The sequence below is a fragment of the Artemia franciscana genome, chromosome 13 (assembly GCF_032884065.1).
Source record: "Artemia franciscana chromosome 13, ASM3288406v1, whole genome shotgun sequence".
In the NCBI taxonomy this organism is placed as follows: Eukaryota; Metazoa; Arthropoda; class Branchiopoda; order Anostraca; family Artemiidae; genus Artemia; species Artemia franciscana.
This window is the reverse complement of record NC_088875.1, coordinates 46,008,026-46,031,981: the sequence shown is the minus strand read 5'-3', so window position 1 is coordinate 46,031,981 and position 23,956 is coordinate 46,008,026. Positions and strand designations below refer to the sequence as shown.

General features: G+C 34.3%; 1 protein-coding gene across 2 annotated transcripts in view; it reads left to right on the top strand.

Annotated features, from left to right (window-relative positions):
• The window catches only part of LOC136034997 (cell cycle control protein 50A-like), a gene marked incomplete at its 3' end in the record, with an annotated part of 70,540 nt that extends 46,584 nt beyond the window's left edge, over nt 1-23,956 (top strand). For both annotated transcript variants that reach the window (XM_065716568.1, XM_065716567.1), the window contains 4 exon segments: nt 9,506-9,637; nt 15,783-16,019; nt 19,279-19,444; nt 22,801-23,956. In XM_065716568.1, the coding sequence (XP_065572640.1) occupies nt 9,506-9,637; nt 15,783-16,019; nt 19,279-19,444; nt 22,801-22,846 (581 nt within the window).

The following is a 23,956-nucleotide window of genomic DNA, read 5'->3' as shown; positions in this document are numbered from 1 at the left end:
ATTTAGGTCCGTTCCAAATCTCAAATATTGATTTTACCTATAGATTCCTATATTTTCCCGATAGCTCGTCTGTTTTTACCTCTTTCAAAGGTAAAAACACTATTTATTTGTGTTTGAACTAAAACATGAGAGACACTTCGTTCTTTATTCAGTCAAAATTAGTGTAGACAAAAGAAAGATTATTTTATAAAGTAATACTGAATTTTATTGGTTTATATCTGTGACGGACCCTATTTTCATAACCCAACCACATTATTCCTTAAGCGTATGTAGAAAAGTTGGACTTCTGGAGAGACATTTGACCAGTATTTTGAAAGTTGGATTTTTTTCGCCTCAGCTCAACATTGAATGAAATAATAGTGAAAAATTGACAGCCTTACAAAAAAAAAATAGGTGGAAAAATGTCTTAATGGCTTAAATTAATCATTGAAATTTTTATTAAATAAGGTAATGTACCATTTAGCCATACCTAAAAAACAATTGTTTTGAATTTAAACAATGATAAAGCAAAAGGATGAAACATTCTTTACAGTTTCAAAATATGCTGCGTTCTCCGAAAACTTTTTTCTGTGTTCCTACATACTGACACCTAATTACATTGTTAGTTTTAGAATATATCATAATTATTCATACAATTAAACCCGTTGTTATTATACCCCAAAACATGAAACCTAACCCGATTTATACTGTTATTTTCCAAAATGTGTTTGAAAACTTTTGGCACTAATGGCTGCTGTTTATTAGGTTACAGATATTGCTGTAGGCATTATCAGTTCTTCCAAAACCTATTTTTTGAATTTCTGGTTACTGTGGGTCGTACATTGCTCTTTACTAGGTTGCAGCCATGGCTGCATTCATGTTTGAGTTGTATTCTGTTGTAAGTTATAATCCAAGTATGTTATTTAAGCTAAGGCCATGGTTAGCAATAATATTTACAATGTAGCTCCTCCGAAAATGTTGGGCCACCCCTGGTCTATCTTGAAATTTCTCTCTCATGTCATGTAGAGATACGGGTTTACCTGGGGCATGAGAGGGGGACCGCTTGCCCCCAATCATCTTCACGCTTAAAAAGGACCCTAGATATTTCAATTGGCGATGGAAAGACCTCTTTGGAAGTCTCTAGAGCCATACTTTCCATGCGAACTCTCTGGAGAAAAAAAAAGGAATAATCATTGTTCACTTCACTACATGGCTCTTTACTAAGCCAACGCTCATGGGTTGGCATTTTTACGTGATTTTGGCATGGTAAGTGTAAAGCTACCGTTAGGAGGTTAGATGACACTACTGTCCAAATGAAAATAGCTATAGGCTATTTTAGATTGATGCCTGTTAAAAAATTTATTATTTAAAAAACTTATCTGATTTATTATTTGAACAAATTTGCCTTATTTTATAAAAATCTTCTTTGTATTTTCTTTACCCCCCTCCTCTATTTGCAAGGGTTGGACCTTTATAGACCTAAAAGTGGATATGCTGTTTATTGGAATAATAATGATTAATGGCGTTTCAGTCTTAAAGAGACATAAGATTTATTCATAATGCAATAATACACTATACTAATCCCCCAAAGGCTCCTTGGGCTGTAAAGTAATCTTCTCAAGTCTCGATTATTCTCAGAATCCATTAATTCATTTTGCTGGAACGATGCTGGAGATATCTGGGTTATACCCGGGGTCTCACTGGGATCGTTGCTGCAGGAAATAAAACAGACTTTGGTTAAGTATTAACTAGGATTAGAAAAAAGCTTTGGGCTAAACACTTTAGGATTTAGTTCGGTTTTAAGCTACTCAGCAAAAGTTGCGAGTCAAGTATTATTTGTTAGGTTTTCAGAAAAGGGGTAAACATCCCAAATGGGCTCTATCTTAAACAGCACATTCGAGAACTATATTGTAGACGTTTCAAGCCCCTATCTACGAAAATGCAAAATTTTGTATTTGTACAGAGTAAAGAAATATGTTCCAAGTGCTATAAAGAAAGGGTCCTAAGTACTTCATAGACCAATGCATACTGATAGTGGTATAAAAACCAGATATTGCTTTAAAAAAAAGGGTTTTGTGTTTTTGAGGGGTTCCCTGTCTTATGGTGTTCCAGTCAAAGTGGATATGAGCAATAGCTTGTCTAAGTTATACGTAAATACAAAACTCGTAAATATATTGGGTTTGGTGGTTGTGAGCTATAGCTTGTCTAAGTTATACGTAAGTACGAAACCCGTAAATAAAACGGGTTTTGTGATTGTAATTGGTGGTTGTAAGCAATACTTGAAGTTGTGCGTAAATACAAATTCCAGAAATAAAACAGGTTTGGTGGTTGTGAACTCTGACTTATTTAAATTATACGTAAATAAAAGCCATACAAAAAAGAAACACCAAAATATATGTCATTTCTGTACAGTGCAAATGACATTCAAGCCTTTATGGGGTAATAGAAGATCAAAGCCTCATTTTCATTTTAATTTTAATTACGTCACATCTTTTCAAGCTGGACGTTCCCCTGGATATGACTTGTTTCTGTACAGTGCAAATGACATTCAAGCCTTTATGGGGTAATAGAAGATCAAAGCCACATTTTAATTTTAATTACGTCACATCTTTTCAAGCTGGACGTTCCCCTGGATATGACTTGTTTCTGTACAGTGCAAATGACATTCAAGCCTTTATGGGGTAATAGAAGATCAAAGCCTTTTTTTCATTTTAATTACGTCACATCTTTTCAAGCTGGACGTTCCCCTGGATATGACGTTCTTCTGGACCTGACTCGTTTCTGTACAGTGCAAATGACATTTAAGCCTTTATGGGGTAATAGAAGATCAAAGCCTCATTTTCATTTTAATTACGTCACATCTTTTCAAGCTGGACGTTCCCCTGGATATGACTTGTTTCTGTACAGTGCAAATGACATTCAAGCCTTTATGGGGTAATAGAAGATCAAAGCCTCATTTTATTTTAATTATGTCACATCTTTTCAAGCTGGACGTTCCCCCGGAAATGACTTGTTTCTGTACAGTGCAAATGACATTCAAGCCTTTATGGGGTAATAGAAGATCAAAGCCTCATTTTCATTTTAATTACGTCACATCTTTTCAAGCTGGATGTTCCCCTGGATATGACTTGTTTCTGTACAGTGCAAATGACATTCAAGCCTTTATGGGGTAATAGAAGATCAAAGCATCATTTTCATTTTAATTACGTCACATCTTTTCAAGCTGGACGTTCCCCTGGATATGACTTGTTTCTGTACAGTGCAAATGACATTCAAGGCTTTATGGGATAATAGAAGATCAAAGCCTCATTTTCATTTTAATTACGTCACATCTTTTCAAGCTGGACGTTCCCCTGGATATGACTTGTTTCTGTACAGTGCAAATGACATTCAAGCCTTTATGGGGTAATAAAAGATCAAAGCCTCATTTTCATTTTAATTACGTCACATCTTTTCAAGCTGGACGTTCCCCTGGATATGACTTGTTTCTGTACAGTGCAAATGACATTCAAGCCTTTATGGGGTAATAGAAGATCAAAGCCTCAATTTCATTTTAATTACGTCACATGTTTTCAAGCTGGACGTTACCCTGGATATGACGTTCTTCTGGACCTGACTCTTTTCTGTACAGTGCAAATGACATTCAAGCCTTTATGGGGTAATAGAAGATCAAAGCCTCATTTCATTTTAATTACGTCACATCTTTTCAAGCTGGACGTTCCCCTGGATATGACTTGTTTCTGTACAGTGCAAATGACATTCAAGCCTTTATGGGGTAATAGAAGATCAAAGCCACATTTTCATTTTAATTACGTCACATCTTTTCAAGCTGGACGTTCCCCTGGACCTGACTCGTTTCTGTCCAGTGCAAATGACATTCAAGCCTTTATGGAGTAATAGAAGATCAAAGCCTCATTTTCATTTTAATTACGTCACATCTTTTCAAGCTGGACGTTCCCCTGGATATGACTTGTTTCTGTACAGTGCAAATGACATTCAAGCCTTAATCGGGTAATAGAAGATCAAAGCCTCATTTTCATTTTAATTACGTCACATCTTTTCAAGCTGGACGTTCCCCCGGATATGACTTGTTTCTGTACAGTGCAAATGACATTCAAGCCTTTATGGGGTAATAGAAGATCAAAGCCTCAATTTCATTTTAATTACGTCACATCTTTTCAGGCTGGACGTTACCCTGGATATGACGTTCTTCTGGACCTGAATCGTTTCTGTACAGTGCAAATGACATTCAAGCCTTTATGGGGTAATAGAAGATCAAAGCCTCATTTTCATTTGATTACGCCACATCTTTTCAAGCTGGACGTTCCCCTGGATATGACTTGTTTCCGTACAGTGCAAATGACATTCAAGCCTTTATGGGGTAATAGAAGATCAAAGCCTCATTTTCATTTTAATTACGTCACATCTTTTCAAGCTGGACGTTTCCCTGGATATGACTTGTTTCTGTACAGTACAAATGACATTCAAAGCCTTTATGGGGTAATAGAAGATCAAAGCCTCATTTTCATTTTAATTACGTCGCATCTTTTCAAGCTGGACGTTCCCCTGGATATTACTTGTTTCTGTACAGTGCAAATGACATTCAAGCCTTTATGAGGTAATAGAAGATCAAAGCCTCATTTTCATTTTAATTACGTCACATCTTTTCAAGCTGGACGTTCCCCTGGATATGACTTGTTTCTGTACAGTGTAAATGACATTCAAGCCTTTATGGGGTAATAGAAGATCAAATCCTCATTTTCATTTTAATTACGTCACGTCTTTTCGAGCTGGACGTTCCCCTGAATATGACTCGTTTCTGTACAGTGGAAATGACATTCAATCCTTTCTGGGGTAATAGAGGATCAAAGCCTCAATTTCATTTTAATTACGTCACATCTTTTCAAGCTGGACGTTACCCTGGATATGACGTTCTTCTGGACCTGACTCGTTTCTGTACAGTTAAATGACATTCAAGTCTTTATGGGGTAATAGAAGATCAAAGCCTCATTTTCATTTTAATTACGTCACATCTTTTCAAGCTGGACGTTCCCCTAGATATGACTTGTTTCTGTACAGTGCAAATGACATTCAAGCCTTTATGGGGTAATAGAAGATCAAAACCTCATTTTCATTTTAATTACATCACATCTTTTCAAGCTGGACGTTCCCCTGGATATGACTTGTTTCTGTACAGTGCAAATGACATTCAAGCCTTTATGGGGTAATAGAAGATCAAAACCTCATTTTCATTTTAATTACTTCACATCTTTTCAAGCTGGACGTTCCCCTGGATATGACTTGTTTCTGTACTTCTGTACAGTGCAAATGACATTCAAGCCTTTATGGGGTAATAGAAGATCAAAGCCTCAATTTCATTTTAATTACGTCACATCTTTTCAAGCTGGACGTTCCCCTGGATATGACGTTCTTCTGGACCTGACTCGTTTCTGTACAGTGCAAATGACATTCAAGCCTTTATGGGGTAATAGAGGATCAAATCCTCATTTTCATTTTAATTACGTCACATCTTTTCAAGCTGGACGTTCCCCTGGATATGACTCGTTTCTGTACAGTGCAAATGACATTCAAGCCTTTATGGGGTAATAGAAGATCAAAGCCTCATTTTCATTTTAATTACGTCACATCTTTTCAAGCTGGACGTTCCCCTGGATATGACTCGTTTCTGTACAGTGCAAATGACATTCAAGCCTTTATGGGGTAATAGAGGATCAAAGCCTCATTTTCATTTTAATTACGTCACATCTTTTCAAGCTGGACGTTCCCCTGGATATGACTTGTTTCTGTACAGTGCAAATGACATTCAAGCCTTTATGGGGTAATAGAAGATCAAAGCCTCATTTTCATTTTAATTACATCACATCTTTTCAAGCTGGACGTTCCCCTGGATATGACTTGTTTCTGTACAGTGCAAATGACATTCAAGCCTTTATGGGGTAATAGAAGATCAAAGCCTCATTTTCATTTTAATTACGTCACATCTTTTCAAGCTGGACGTTCCCCTGGATATGACTCGTTTCCGTTACATTGCAAATGACATTCAAGCCTTTATGGGGTAATAGAAGATCAAAGCCTCAGTTTCATTTTAATTACGTCACATCTTTTCAAGCTGGACGTTCCCCTGGATATGACTTGTTTTTGTACAGTGCAAATGACATTCAAGCCTTTATGGGGTCATAGAAGATCAAAGCCTCATTTTCATTTTAATTACATCACATCTTTTCAAGCTGGACGTTCCCCTGGATATGACTTGTTTCTGTACAGTGCAAATGACATTCAAGCCTTTATGGGGTAATAGAAGATCAAAGCCTCAGTTTCATTTTAATTACGTCACATCTTTTCAAGCTGGACGTTCCCCTGGATATGACTTGTTCTGTACAGTGCAAATGACATTCAAGGGTTTATGGGGTAATAGAAGATCAAAGCCTCATTTTCATTTTAATTACGTCACATCTTTTCAAGCTGGACGTTACCCTGGATATGACGTTCTTCTGGACCTGACTCGTTTCTGTACAGTTAAATGACATTCAAGCCTTTATGGGGTAATAGAAGATCAAAGCCTCATTTTCATTTTAATTACGTCACATCTTTTCAAGCTGGACGTTCCCCTAGATATGACTTGTTTCTGTACAGTGCAAATGACATTCAAGCCTTAATGGGGTAATAGAAGATCAAAGCCTCATTTTCATTTTAATTACATCACATCTTTTCAAGCTGGACGTTCCCTTGGATATGACTTGTTTGGGAATGGTACATCAAGGACTTTGTACACGTTTGGAGTAAAACATAAAAGCTACTCTGAGGTCATATAGTATGTTCCTATCTCATGGATTGTAAATTAATTTGTTAAAAGGAGTAGATGAAGTGATTGACATCTTCCAATCAGATAAGATACATTTAAAACAAAACAAAAAACAACTCAGTGGCACAATCACAAATCCTCCACAAAGGCTCCACGACCTGTAAAAGAAGGGGATCACAAAACAAAACTTTTAAATATTCAACTGTTAATCATTTAAGCTAATACAGTTCAAATATGACACTGATTCGCAACAATATAGAGCAGAATAAAAGAAAAGAAGCGACAGAAAGAAAGGGACTTAGTTCAAATATGACACTAAAATCATACGATGCAGGACTCCACAAATAAAAATTTAAAGTCCACTTCAATATGAGAAAAAAATATATGGAGCAAGCTTGAAGCTGAAATTTACTTTTCAAAAAGCGTTAGGAAGCATCAAAAAAGCTTAGTTAGGTTTGGGCCTCAGACAGGGCCGTATCTAGGATTTTTTTAAGGGGAGGTACAAAAACTAAAAAAAAAAATTCGAAAACTAGTTTTTGTTCATTTTTTGTTGAGTTTTTACGAGTCAAAACACATTTGGAAGGGGGGCTAAACCCTATACCCCTTGGATACGGCCTCTGAGCGTATACTTAGCCTTGAAAGCTTTTTGTTTTTGTTCTGGTTTAAAATTTCACTAACAAGAACCGACCAGCTGCAATTCACTTACTTATTGTTTGCACTGGCTCAAAATTTCTCACAGGAGGTTTTCAAAGTGTCAAGTTTTTATACGGGGCTATTTATCTCTCCAGAAATAAGCAATACCGCGATTCTTAGCCGCCCTGGCTAAGTGGTTGTCGCTCTGGATCGGGAATCTTTTTTCCGAGGGGTACGGGTTCGATTCCTGGCGTAGCCGGTTATTTGGTTTGGTATGAGTGGCGTGACTTTGTAAGCTCAGTCAGAGTCGACTCAGCTCTAAATATGTACAGAGGAGAAATCTGGGTAAGGTAAGCAGGAAGGGTGTGCGAAGGCCCAGGATTGCACTTTCCGGATGAAGGAACGAAACGGAGATCAACACTGCGGGCTTAGAACTTGGGGATGCCGTCATAAATCTAGTGCCGTCATAAGTACTTACTTTATTTTTCAATGATGTGATTCGCTTACGAAAATAAATCACATGCGTAAACCAGAAGGTTTTACAAAGGAACTATAAAAATGTAATCTCTCCTTCTTTCTTTAGACTATATTGGTATATACCAAGTTACAGGATACGAACTGGTCAAAAAAGGATTTTATTTGAAGTTCCTGACAAAGAACCAATAATCATCAAAAGTTTATATGTCTCAAAGAGCATTTATTTGAAAGCATAATTAAGGCAAAATAAATGTCAACCCGTTTAAATGGGCCCTTGAATTAATGTGACTGCGTTAACAGAACTGACCCCTTTTAAAGAACAATAATTCTACTTTCTGTAATCAGCTATTCCTCTTCTGTAAAATTCAGCTACCCCTGAAGCAAAGAATATATAACGTATTTTGGGAAAGAAAGAGAGAAACTTTCTTATTATGTTGAGAATAGAAGAGGATCATTAAGAATGAGATTAAACCAATAAGTTGAAAATAATTACGCTTAGTACAGCAAGTTGTCAATATCACTTTGATCAGAGATGTCACATACTGTCTTTTGAATTACTGTTGCCAAATGCTAGACGGAGCTTGCCTACCCTATAGACGCTGTAATTTTTAAATATTGCAGACAGTAGGGATCTATTTGGAGAGGAAGGGGGGGTTCAGCCCTCCCAATTAGTTCAAATTTTCTTCGATTTTGGGCACTTTTTTTTTCAAATTATCAAGCAAATTTCGTTTGTTTATTATTCCTGCCCTCGATTTATTTTGTAGTTGACCCCCCCCCCTTGGAAGAAATCCTGCGATTGTGTCTGACTGACAGCACGTGTTTTTGCGAGCTCATTGCGCTTTTTCTTCCATGCTATTAGTAAATGTCCCCAAGGTGCTTACCACAGGTAAAACCGATTATTTAAATCTGGTTATCTAAACTGATCGTTATCGTTTTTTGCCACCAAACTACTAGATTTGTGGTTGCTGTTAACCAGTTTGCGTCTTGCAATTTGATTTCCATATTTTCTTGTATATATTCAGGTAGTTAATCTTTACGACTATTACTACTAACAGCTCACTGCGGCACAAGTCTGCTAGCGGTCGAGGCGGCTGCATGCACTCCTCCTCCACACTGACAATAAATCTGAATCCATAGCATTACAAATTTATCACATAATTATTATATTGTTATAAATTCTAATACGCTACAGGGGGGGGGGATAAAATATTGCTGTTTATAAGGAAAAAAGAAGATTTGCAAGATTCAGATTGGGCGTACGCCTGGTGCGCACATAAGAGAATGGTGAAATAGGGCTAAAGGTCCAAGTGCTGCCTCCTCATTAATCAAAGGAAATTAGACTTAAGTTAATATAAACCAAAAAAGTTTTTTGTACTAAATCAAATTAAAAAATCAAGTTTTTTCATAACTGAAAGTAAGGAGTGACATTAAAAGTTAACGAACAAAAATTATTCCGTATATGAAAGGGGCTGTCCCCTCCTCAATGCCCCGCTCTTTACGCTAAAGATTTTCATTGGTTCAAAGAGTAGAGATACGAGAAAGAGTAAAGCGTATGAGAATTTAGAGTTCTAAACGTATAATGGTATTTTTCAGATACGCTGACTTTACAATATCGGAATCCTCGAATTCAAGGCAATATGGAAGAGGTTCCAGTGAATAAAACAGGAATTGCTTGGTCAAGTGACAAAACTCACAAGTTCAGAAACCCCCCTGGGGGTCCTACCGGTAAGTTGTGTTTTAATTTTACTCCGTCTATTGCATTGTTTTCTTTTATTTTAGAGTTTTTGCTTTATATCACACAATTGTTTGTGTATTGCATCATGATATTATAGTAGTTGTAGCGGTAGCTGCAACCTAGTAAAAGACGAAGCTCTGCCTACAGTAACCCAAAAGTAATCATCTGGAAGCCAAATTGGATCGGAATAAAAATAATAACATTGGGACCATCATGGTCGAAAATTCTTATTAAGGATTTATAGTCCCCTGGCTTGAACAACAAGGGAGATAATTTTTCGCCTGCGTATCTAGATTACGGTGCATTGTTATGGTGTTAACACTCCACCACATTTATTATGAGGATGCCTATCTTTTTGGTTATTGTATGAACAGTTAATCAGAGAGATTGTTCCACTAGTCACTAGTGACACACTAGTGACTAGTGTGTTGGATTTTATCACGGCTGTATTGTTGCTATTGTTATATCATGTTTATTTTAATGGCGTAGTAGTATTCCAGTCGTAGAACAACGCTGTTTTTGTCATTGTGTAGAGTTAATCAGAGAGATCTTTCCACTAGTCACTAGTGACACGCTAGTGACTAGTGTGTTGGATTTTACCACGGCTGTATTGTTGCTATTGCTATATCATGTTTATTTTAATGTTATAGTAGTATTATAGTGGTAGAACAACGCTGTTTTTGTCATTGTGAAGAGTTAATCAGAGAGATTTTTCCACTTGTCACTAGTAACACACTAGTGACTAGTGTGTTGGATTTTATCACGGCTGTATTGTTGCTATTACTATATCATATTTATTTTAATGGTATAGTAGTATTATAGTGGTAGAACAACGCCGTTTTTGTCATTGTGTAAGGATAATCTGAGAGATTTTTCCACTTGTCACTAGTGACACACTAGTGACTAGTGTATTGGATTTTATCACGGCTGTATTGTTGCTATTACTATATCATATTTATTTTAATGGTATAGTAGTATTATAGTGGTAGAACAACGCTGTGTTTGTCATTGTGAACAGTTAATCAGAGAGATTTTTCCACTTGTCACTAGTGACACACTAGTGACTAGTGTGTTGGATTTTATCACGGCTGTATTGTTGCTATTACTATATCATATTTATTTTAATGGTATAGTAGTATTATAGTGGTAGAACAACGCCGTTTTTGTCATTGTGTAAGGATAATCTGAGAGATTTTTCCACTTGTCACTAGTGACACACTAGTGACTAGTGTGTTGGATTTTACCACGGCTGTATTGTTGCTATCACTATATCATATTTATTTTAATGGTATAGTAGTATTATAGTGGTAGAACAACGCTGTGTTTGTCATTGTGAACAGTTAATCAGAGAGATTGTTCCACTAGTCACTAGTGACACACTAGTGACTAGTGTGTTGGATTTTATCACGGCTGTATTGTTGCTATTACTATATCATATTTATTTTAATGATATAGTAGTATTATAGTGGTAGAACAACGCTGTTTTTGTCATTTTGTAAGGATAATCTGAGAGATTTTTCCCCTTGTCATTAGTGACACTCTAGTGACTAGTGTATCTGATTTTACCACGGCTGTATTGTTGCTATTACTATATCATATTTATTTTAATGGTATAGTAGTATTATAGTGGTAGAACAACGCCGTTTTTGTCATTGTGTAAGGATAATCTGAGAGATTTTTCCACTTGTCACTAGTGACACACTAGTGACTAGTGTATTGGATTTTATCACGGCTGTATTGTTGCTATTACTATATCATATTTATTTCAATGGTATAGTAGTATTATAGTGGTAGAACAACGCCGTTTTTGTCATTGTGTAAGGATAATCTGAGAGATTTTTCCACTTGTCACTAGTGACACTAGTGACTAGTGTATTGGATTTTACCACGGCTGTATTGTTGCTATTACTATATCATATTTATTTTAATGGTATAGTAGTATTATAGTGGTAGAACAACGCTGTGTTTGTCATTGTGAACAGTTAATCAGAGAAATTTTTCCACTTGTCACTAGTGACACACTAGTGACTAGTGTGTTGGATTTTATCACGGCTGTATTGTTGCTATTGCTATATCATGTTTATTTTAATGGTATAGTAGTATTATAGTGGTAGAACAACGCCGTTTTTGTCATTGTGTAAGGATAATCTGAGAGATTTTTCCACTTGTCACTAGTGACACACTAGTGACTAGTGTATTGGATTTTATCACGGCTGTATTGTTGCTATTACTATATCATATTTATTTTAATGGTATAGTAGTATTATAGTGGTAGAACAACGCCGTTTTTGTCATTGTGTAAGGATAATCTGAGAGATTTTTCCACTTGTCACTAATGACACACTAGTGACTAGTGTATTGGATTTTATCACGGCTATATTGTTGCTATTACTATATCATATTTATTTTAATGGCATAGTAGTATTATAGTTGTAGAACAACGCCGTTTTTGTCATTGTGTAAGGATAATCTGAGAGATTTTTCCACTTGTCACTAGTGACACACTAGTGACTAGTGTATTGGATTTTATCACGGCTGTATTGTTGCTATTACTATATCATATTTATTTTAATGGTATAGTAGTATTATAGTGGTAGAACAACGCCGTTTTTGTCATTGTGTAAGGATAATCTGAGAGATTTTTCCACTTGTCACTAGTGACACACTAGTGACTAGTGTATTGGATTTTACCACGGCTGTATTGTTGCTATTACTATATCATATTTATTTTAATGGTATAGTAGTATTATAGTGGTAGAACAACGGCGTTATTGTCATTGTGTAAGGATAATCTGAGAGATTTTCCCTCTTGTCACTAGTGACACACTAGTGACTAGTGTATTGTATTTTATCACGGCTGTATTGTTGCTATTACTATATCATATTTATTTTAATGGTATAGTAGTATTATAGTGGTAGAACAACGCCGACTTTGTCATTGTGTAAGGATAATCTGAGAGATTTTTCCACTTTTCACTAGTGACACACTAGTGACTAGTGTATTGGATTTTATCACGGCTGTATTGTTGCTATTACTATATCATATTTATTTTAATGGTATAGTAGTATTATAGTGGGAGAACAACGCCGACTTTGTCATTGTGTAAGGATAATCTGAGAGATTTTTCCACTTTTCACTAGTGACACACTAGTGACTAGTGTATTGGATTTTATCACGGCTGTATTGTTGCTATTACTATATCATATTTATTTTAATGGTATAGTAGTATTATAGTGGTAGAACAACGCCGTTTTTGTCATTGTGTAAGGATAATCTGAGAGATTTTTCCACTTTTCACTAGTGACACACTAGTGACTAGTGTATTGGATTTTATCACGGCTGTATTGTTGCTATTACTATATCATATTTATTTTAATGGTATAGTAGTATTATAGTGGTAGAACAACGCCGTTTTTGTCATTGTGTAAGGATAATCTGAGAGATTTTTCCACTTGTCACTAGTGACACACTAGTGACTAGTGTATTGGATTTTATCACGGCTGTATTGTTGCTATTACTATATCATGTTTATTTTAATGGTATAGTAGTATTATAGTGGTAGAACAGCGCTGTTTTTGTCATTGTGAAGAGTTAATCAGATGGATTTTTCTACTAGTCACTAGTGACTAGTGTGTTGGATTTTATCACGACTATATTGTTACTATTACTATATCATATTTATTTTAATGGTATAGTAGTATGATATTGGTAGAGCAACGGTGTTTTTGTCTTTGTAATGCAAAAAGTAGTCATTAGGGCCGAACGTAGGTCCAATAATTAACGAATAAGTAGATGGCGCTTTTGATGTGTGACCCCAACTTCAAGTCTATCAGGACCTTGTGGGTTCCGTATAATGTGATTCTGAATTTATATAACGTAACCGAGGCTTTTAAGTAGAACAATAATAAGTCTGGAAATTTGAATTTTTTGTCTGCGTTTTATAAGGAATTTCGACTATATTGTTACTATTACTATATCATATTTATTTTAATGGTATAGTAGTATGATATTGGTAGAGCAACGGTGTTTTTGTCTTTGTAATGCAAAAAGTAGTCATTAGACACAGTTTTCCCAGTGTGTTTGGAGGTAAAATTCTAGTTAATTGACTTCTTGCTATCTCGGAAAGGGTTTAGGTTAGGAAAAATGAAATTATCAGGGATGGGTCTACAGGCTAAAGTATGTCCCGGGAAGGTATTTTAAAGTACCCAGCTCCACTTCTTTTCCCTCTAGAGATCCCTGAAATTTGCCTACATGAGAGGTCTATACCTATTGAAATTTTGACAAAACAACATTTTACCTTAATTGTCAGTTACTAGTTGCTTTTTCTCTGCCTTTAGTTCTGAAAATGCAATTCCTGTTATTTGAGTAGAATTTTGAGCCATATCAATGTTTTTTTTTTTTAATTTAGGAATTGTATTTGCATATCTTTAAAACCTTATAAAATGGAATTGAGCAAAGTTATGAAGCTGAAAACAATTTTGTTGTACTTCAATTAAGCAGAAGATCTTTTTTGCAAGGTTTCACTTCTATGACACACATATTTTTAAAGGTCATCAAAGGTCAGGGCCCTCTAGAGGAAGAAGGAGTGGAGGTAGTTGCTTCAAAATACCTCCCCGGGACATACTTTAGTCTGTAGATTCATCCCTGAAAGTTTCATTTTCCTAACCTAAACTCTTTCTGAGATAGCAAGAAGTCAATTAACTAGAATTGTACCTGTTTGGAATTTACTGAAAGAGGAATAACCATAGCAAGATGGAGAAGAGCTCATTTGATTGCAAATGGAGAATTTTGGTGCCCCCTTTAATGCCCAAAACTGATTGAATAGGAACTTGACACCTCTTCTACTACCCTTTGTAGACGCTAAAACTGACTGGACGTGAACTTGACATCCCTTAAACTCTCTACCTGAGGTGCCACTGTCGCATATCACATCGCTTCGGAATTTGACTCAATCTTTTTACTTGGAGTCATTTTGGATTATTTAGGAAATTGTCCTAAATTATTAAACCTCAATTATTAAAATCGTTTAGTTCGAAGTATGGCTGTATAAAATCAAAACGTTACAGAATTATGTAATTTTTTTTAAAAGTTTTTTTTTGCATTTCCTTTTCTGCTCAAAAATGCGCAGGGAACTTAACGAATGATAACGGCCTCTATTAGCCTTGCCAAAGGCAATTTGAGGGTATTTGTACTAATACGTTCATTTGAACGCATTTTACTGGGATGGTTGGCTACAGAACAGAGCCATGTCTACGAAACAATTTTTTTTTATTTACAGCTAGGTGAGGCGCAAGATTTTAAAGGTCCTGGGGGAGTTATGGGGTATTTCTGCAGCAACCCAGCCTTAGAGACCATTGGCTAATTTATAAAAGAAAGAAATCTTTTAGCATGAGATTTTTTATAAAAAACGTTAATAAGCCTCTTGAGGTTTTAAGTAATATCGCCTCTAAAGTGCACTTTTTCTTTGGGAGGGGGGCTAAGAATTTTGTTATTGATTTGAAGTTTTTATAACTTAATTATTTTCTCCGAACTGGACGAATTTTATCTTGAATTTTAAATTTTAAGGCTTGGATTTGGATGAAATGGATCTTGTTTGTAAAATATTATATATCATTTCTACATTGATTAATTAATAAAAAACTATAATTATATTCTAACCAATCATTGTTCTAGTTTAAGGGCCTTAGGAATAGGCGAAGCTACAATTTTATTTGAAAAGGTTGATCGTTTTATATAATTAATTGAATGTATTCATTGCTTATTCTATTTTATTCTACTGCATGGGTGGAAAGTCATTACTTCGCTTCCAAATTTTGTTATTTCTAGGAATAAATAATTCATTAAATATTATGTTAGGTAGTAATTAATGAATTTTGTAGTCTTTAGTACTGCGGACAAGATAGGCAAAGGCACTATCATGTTTCAAAAGTATTAATGATTATTATTGATCAGTAAAGAATGAATGTTAATAAAACATTGTTGATTATTAATTAATTTTATTATAATTTCTGTTATATGTATTATAATATTTTACCATAATATTTTTTCAGTATAATTATATTTAAACAAAAACATTTATTGTTTCATTTTCAATTATTAATTAGATGTTACTTAATTGGTGTTTTTTTTTTTAGCTTATAATACCTCAGAATGGGCAAAGCCACTGTCTTGGTCCAAAAATATTTGGGAATTGGATGAACAAAATCCGGAAAACAATGGCTTTTTAAATGAAGATTTTATTGTATGGATGCGAACGGCGGCCCTCCCCCAATTCAGGAAACTTTATCGCATAATATGGCACGATAAACCAGGTGCAACTACATTTAAGAATGGCTTACCAAAAGGAAATTATACTCTTCAAGTAAACTACAGTAAGTCCTGGGATAAAAATAATAGTTCGGGAAATATTATAGAGATAATATGCACAATAAACCAGGTACAACTACGTTTAAAAATGGCTCACCAAAAGGAAATTATACTCTTCAAGGAAAATACAGTAATTCATGGAATAAAACCTGAATTACTATTTTAGTCGTTTGCCTGATTGGTGAAAATTTCTGTCCTTGTTAAAATCGAATTATTTGACTTCACTGTCATCACATTCCAGTCTAAACTTATTAAAAAAAAAAAAAAAAAAAAAACTTGTTTTACTCCATATAGACCAGGTGCAACTACGTTTAAGATTGGCTTACCAAAAGGAAATTATACTCTTCAATTAAAATACAGTAAGTCCTGGAATGAAAATAACAGTCCTTGAAATTTTATCATTGAGATAATATGGCACGATAAAGCAGGTGCAACTACGTTTAAAAATAACTTACAAAAAGGAAATTATACTCTTCAAGTAAAATATAGTAAGTCAAGTAAAATAAGTAGAATATGACACGATAAACCAGGTGTAACTACATTTAAGAATTGCTTACCAAAAGGAAATAATATTCTTCAAGTAAAATTTATTAAGTCAAGTAAAATGAGTATAATATGGCATGATAATTTAGTGCAACTACGTTTAAGAATGGCTTACCAAAAGAAAATTATACTCTTCAAGTAAAATATAGCAAGTCAAGTAAAATAAGTATAATGTGGGACGATAAACCAGGTGCAAAGTTTAAAAATGGCTTACCAAAAGGAAATTATACTCTTCAAGTAAAATATAGTAAGTCTTGGAATAATACCGGAATTACAAGTTTTATTGACAGATTGGCAAAAATGTCTGTCCTTATTAAAATCGAATTATTTTACTTTGTTATCATCATATTCAAGTCCAAACTTGCCATTAAAAAAAAAAAAAAAAAAAAAAAAAAAAAAAAAAAAAAAAAAAAAAAAAAAAAAAAAAAAAAAAAAAAAAAAAAAAAAAAAAAAAAAGGAGGAAACTTTTCTCTTTGAAAGAAGTTTATTAATGCCTGAAATAAAACCCAAATTGCTGATTCTAGTTATTTAGGTTCGAGTGCAGAAGTGAAAGTTTTGTAAAATAAAATTCTGTTTCTTTTTTCAAATTTATAAACCTTTGCTGCGACATAACTGAATATTAAGGATCAAAAATCTAGTACCTCCTAAAACTTGTTTTACGCCATTTTTTTTTTTTTTGTATTTCAACAGAAATACAAGCTTTTAGTCAAATTATTTTCAAGTTAGTTATATCATATTAAATTAATTTAGGTATTAAAATTTTTTTACTAACATTATGTATAGTTACATTGGCTTTAGTTACATTGTAAACTTCATTCCTCTGTAAACGCGACTGTACAGAGGGTTGTGATCTACTGCTAATACCCGTATTTATTTTGAATCATTAAGATCAACAAAATATCATCAAACTTAACAAAATCAAAATCATAATTTAAATCCTAGTTTTATTAAGCTTTAATAATTAAGCTTGTCTTTTTAAGCTTGATTGGAACTTAGTTGCTTGGTTTGTTTAAGCTTGAGTTTGTTTAACATTAAGCTTGATTCGTATAAGCTCAGTTGAAACTTGTTTGAAATAGTCACTCTTCTCCTCTCGTTTTTTGTTATTTATAAATAGTTTATAAACAAAATAGAATGCCGATCATGTGACTCTTTCTCCATCGATGCACTTTTTCTTTGGAGGCAACGAAATTTCAAGGTGATCATTACGAAAAGCTCGCATTTCCTTCTAAAATTTAAAGTATTCATTTGTGTTAAAATGGTAAAATACTGTTATATTACAATGTGTAAGGATTCTGATGGAAAAAAAGGCCCGTCAAAGATTCAACAAAAACAATATATTTGATTACTACATATATATTACTCCATGTTCTTTTTTTTTATCATTGTTGAGATACCTCCGTATAATCTCGTCACCGAAATCAAATTCTGGGATCTGCTGCGGGGTGGGATGTTGCAGCTGAAATGGAACTCGAGTCTCCAGCAGAGATCAATCCCACTGCGTCGCCACACCATATTTTTTAGTCTATGTTGGCAAGGTCCAATAATTAACGAATAAGTAGATGGCGCTTTTGATGTGTGACCCCAACTTCAAGTCTATCAGGACCTTGTGGGTTCCGTATAATGTGATTCTGAATTTATATAACGTAACCGAGGCTTTTAAGTAGAACAATAATAAGTCTGGAAATTTGAATTTTTCGTCTGCGTTTTATAAGGAATTTCGTGATGGTTTTGATGTTTAGAGATTACATCTTGATTGTTATCGGTTTCATGTTCCAAAAATTGTTGTTTGCCAATATTTCGACAATCACTGGCCAATCATTGTTTGGACATGTGCCTGTAACTAGTATCCGTCGTATTCACAGTTTTCTTATCTTACATCTGCCCTCTACGCCTCCCGAATACTTCATTTCATCTCTTTGTACCTCGCTAGTCTTTACAACGCTGTCCTGATGCCTCACATTCTCTGTGTAATGTCTTTCTAGTAGATTTTCTAGTTGAAAATCCATAAAGGAGAGGCCCCCTCTCCCCTCTTTCATTTTGCCAACATCTGCTCCACATACCACCATGGGCAGGCAGCTTTAACATTTTGTGGCGATATTTGACGATAAATCCTTAATTATGATTATAGCTCGTGCTCTTCCATATTTCTTGTGAGTTGTTTTGCAAAAGGCATAAAATACTTTTTGCTGAGTGACTAACAGAAGAATGCGGATTTAACGTGGGGTGAATATTGGTGAGAGTTTCAAGAGCGTTGGCCCTTGATTTGCTTTTTGCGTTTCAGTATCGTTTTAAGATTTATTGACAAATTAAATTTATTTTTATCTTTGACAAATTTATCTTTAAAAGATAAAAAAATGAGTAGGTTGCCTACAGTTAACAGTTCCTGTTTGATCTGCCATTTTTTTTATATTTCTTTCTTACATTTCGCCACAATTTACTACTGTTGTCGTTTTTTTCTGAAATTTTTTTTTTTTGTTCTGACTTAGTTTTTCCATTTGTGCTTTGAGCTTTTCATTTTGCAGAGAGGTTCTCAGTTAAATAAATCAATATGTGCCTAGAGTCTTGTCAGAGGTCTGACAGTATAAGCTGTGCATGTTAATGGGAGGTTCTCCAGAGAGTTATATTGTAAAGGATATTGTGTTGAGCTATAGTTACTGGTTTACTTTTGTCTTTATTCATACTTTTTGCCATTCAACTAATTTGTGCTGTTTGTTTCCTCAGATTATCCAGTGACGTCATTTGATGGGACAAAAAGATTCATTTTATCAACAACATCAGCAATAGGCGGGAAAAATCCATTTCTTGGAATAGCCTATATTGTTGTTGGGAGTATTTGCTTGGTTTTAGGTGTTGTCTTTGTTTTTATCCATATCAAGTATGGAAAGAGGTTAGTTTCTTCTCTTACATTTTTTCTCTAAATATGCCATATTTAAATATTTAAATTTTATTTTGACACCCTTTTTCATTTTCATATAGAGGATAAAGATTGGTTTCATAAAAGTAGAGTTCAAAAGTTTAAAGTATATTTCCTTTTTTGGGGGTGGGGGTTAAATAAGTAGTTACTTTAGTTTTGAAATATAGCATTGAAAGGCTATAAGAATTTCTTTTTATACATATTAAACGCTTCATAGGTCCTAAGGTCAGTATTGCGTAATGCAAACATGGGTTGTAAAACTATAAATATGGGGAGGCAGGCACTTTTTGAAGGTAAATATTTTGTGGCAATTATGGCAAATTAAAATACGCGTCTTGAGCCGCGAATAACAATGTAGTATGATGTTTGTACTATTTTTAGTAATTTTTTTTTCTTTGCCAAAATTTGTCAGTAAGGCAATTTTCGCCGGCATTCTCTTATCGGTCTGCTACCAACCTAAGTTGAGTTTAAGCTAGCATTGCAAAATTGTCAGATAGTCGACATCATGTTGACATTTTGCTCTTTAGCGTTTAAATTTTGTCTTTTTCTGTCGACTTGGACATATATATCAAGCGTATTTTTCGGCGGTAGTTTCAAATATATTATGTTAACACTCTTTTTAGTCAATTCTCCTATGGTGGGGCAGTGGGTTAGAATTCAGATACGTAATTCGGGATCCAGAGATTGAACCCAGCTGTAGCAGCACACTGCAGGGTTAATTGAAGCTTTTCTGTTTTGTTTCCTTATTTGGCCCCAAACAAATAATAAGAAAAAAAATAGTTTGTTTCAAAATGCTTCAATGTTTCTCTCCTCACTTGTAATAATAGCTGGAGGTTAGACCTCTCGATTTCAAATTTGGTAAGACCAAGTCTGGAGGACCTAGCAAGTTCCCTTTGTACAAATAGCTGGTTGTTAAGGACGGTCTTTCAAATGTGTTTTTTTTTAGAAACGGTTTAAGCTCCTTTTTTTACCTGCAGAAATAACAGAAAATTGGAGCTCTTCTGTTTTGTTTCCTTATTTGGCCCCAAACAAATAATAAGAAAAAAAAAAAAATGTTTTGTTTCAAAATACTTCGATGTTTCTCTCCTCACTTGTAATAATAGCTGGAGGTTAGACCTCTCGATTTCAAAATTGGTAAGACCAAGTCTGGAGGACCTAGCAAGTTCCCTTTGTGCTGGTTGGCCTACTGAGGACAGAATTTAGCTTTATTTACCGAAACGTCCTAAATTTCTTCTTTTCACTTGCAGAAGTAGCTGAACGCTGGATCTTTCCAGTTTCATTTTCTTCTGCGTATTTTTTCTGAAACTATTTAACTTTTTTCAGAAATGATTCTTTGTTTCACAATAATTAAAAAAAAATCTTTTTTTCAAAATGCTTCGATGTTCCTCTCCTCAGGGAGAGGAACATAACCTCCTCAGTCTGGAGGTTAGACCCGTCGATTTCAAAATTGGTATAACCAAGTCCAGAGGACCTAACAAGTTCCCTTTGTACAAATAGCTGGTTGTTAAGGACGGTCTTTCAAATGTGTTTTTTTTTTAGAAACGGTTTAAGCTCCTTTTTTTACCTGCAGAAATAACAGAAAATTGGAGCTCTTCTGTTTTGTTTCCTTATTTGGCCCCAAACAAATAATAAGAAAAAAAAATAATATTTTGTTTCAAAATACTTCGATGTTTCTCTCCTCACTTGTAATAATAGATGGAGGTTAGACCTCTCGATTTCAAAATTGGTAAGACCAAGTCTGGAGGACCTAGCAAGTTCCCTTTGTGCTGGTTGGCCTACTGAGGACAGAATTTAGCTTTATTTACCGAAACGTCCTAAATTTCTTCTTTTCACTTGCAGAAGTAGCTGAACGCTGGATCTTTCCAGTTTCATTTTCTTCTGCGTATTTTTTCTGAAACTATTGAATTTTTTTCAGAAATGATTCTTTTTTTCACCTGCAGAAATAACAGCTTATTTAGCCCCAAACAGATAATAATTAAAAAAAAAAATAATTTTTTCAAAATGCTTCGATGTTCCTCTCCTCAGGGAGAGGAACATAACCTCCTCAGTCTGGAGGTTAGACCCGTCGATTTCAAAATTGGTATAACCAAGTCCAGAGGACCTAACAAGTTCCCTTTGTACAAATAGCCGGTTGTTAAGGACGGTCTGTCAAATGCGTTTTTTAGAAATGGTTCAAGTTCCATTTTTTTCACCTGCAGAAATAACAGAAAATTGAAGCTTTTCTGTTTTGTTTCCTTATTTGGCCCCAAACAAATAATAAGAAAAAAAAATAGTTTGTTTCAAAATGCTTCAATGTTTCTCTCCTCACTTGTAATAATAGCTGGAGGTTAGACCTCTCGATTTCAAATTTGGTAAGACCAAGTCTGGAGGACCTAGCAAGTTCCCTTTGTACAAATAGCTGGTTGTTAAGGACGGTCTGTCAAATGTGTGTTTTTTTTTTTAGAAACGGTTTAAGCTCCTTTTTTTACCTGCAGAAATAACAGAAAATTGGAGCTCTTCTGTTTTGTTTCCTTATTTGGCCCCAAACAAATAATGAGAAAAAAAATAATAGTTTGTTTCAAAATGCTTCGATGTTTCTCTTTTCACTTGTAATAATAGCTGGAGGTTTAGACCTCTCGATTTCAAAATTGGTAAGACCAAGTCTAGAGGACCTAGGAAGTTCCCTTTGTACAAATAGCTGGTTGTTAAGGACGGTCTGTCAAATGTGTTTTTTAGAAACGGTTAAAGCTCCTTTTTTTACCTGCAGAAATAACAGAAAATTGGAGCTCTTCTGTTTTGTTCCTTATTTGGCCCCAAACAAATAATAATAAAAAAAAAAAAAAAATTTTTTTCAAATTTTGACCGTCCTGTTAAGGACGGTCTGTCAAATGCGTTTATCAGTTCTGTCAATAAAGTGTGCAACATCATCTCTTTTGAAAAACCATATTTATCTGGTTTGAACGACCTTTGATTGCAAAAGGAAACACAACGAAATACATTAAACAAAATTATGTATATATATATATATATATATATATATATATATATATATATATATATATATATATATATATATATGTATATATATATATATATATATATACATATATATAATATATATATATATATATATATATATATATATATATATATATGTATATATATATATATATATATATATATATATATATATATATATATATATATATATATATATATATATATATATATATATATATATATATATATATATATATATATATATATATATATATATATTATAGCCATAAGTTATATGGCTATATGGTTGATTTGCCCCTGTTACTATTAAACCAATGTTTCTTTTCCAGTGTCACAGAAGTAACGAACGTCACTCCACGCACTCCGTATTATTGAGTTCCTACTGTCCGAAGAAATAGATGTTTTTAATTCTTTTGATGAATAATCTGTCTTGTACATAGAACATTTCCTTTTTTTCTCTCTCTCTTTTTCGCTTTACTGTACATATCATTCCAACTTATAAGATTGCCAACTCTTGCTTATTTTATCGAAACTAGTCAGTGGTCAATTTTAGTTTTCATATTAGTTTGAAACGGAATTTGAAGTCCATCAATATCAGGAGGAAACTCCAACTAAGATTTATATTAAGAATTGGAAAAAAAAACATCGTTTTTTTAATGTGCAGAACTATCAGTAGAATTACTTAGAGATCAATTGGATCAAATTAGTAAAGCGAACAGTGATAAAATGATCAGAAGCTTCTTTTTAATTTAATTTCCAAGTTGTTTGTTGGAAATCCTTCGTGCATCCTTGTTGGTTGTCTCCGCTGTTGACAACACTGTTCATTTTTTCCGTTAAATGTTTGGTATGAACAGCAATGAATCTTCATTTTGAATTTTCTTTTACTGTTTGTTTTATGTAAGCTACTGCCACTAGCAAATCGCTGCATTATCTAGCTGTCTGTTGCGCTTGTGTTCTTATCCATAAATGCGATTTTATTAGGCCTCGTCAAAGGAGTCAATCCTAGAAGACGACCTGCCAATAAATATAAATCTAACCGGCTCATTTGTTTAGTTTGGAAGCTATGTAATTTAAACTGTCTTTTATAAACACTTGCACCCCCCCCCCCGAACAAAAAATATATTCCCAGATTTCAATAGTTTTCTTCGAGGGACTCTTTTTATTCGGAAAATGGACTTGGTCAGATCAGCCATATTCCAGTTATGTGCCCTAACGCAGATTAGCTCCTATGCCACCCTTTTCGCCATTATCACCACTCATTATAGAATTTCGTTATTATTTGTACAGCGAGGAATGAATTATGTGTACAAAATGTTTAAAAGTGGTTTACTTTTAACCCGAAACGAACTTACCTTTCATTGTTGGCCGAAATTGGTGAATCACTGATTCGATGATTAGAATGTAAGTCCGAGCTTAATTCTTGCATTTTCGAGATAACGGTAATGCTTTTTCTTGTTAAAAATTTTCTTAAATTGGCAACATCAT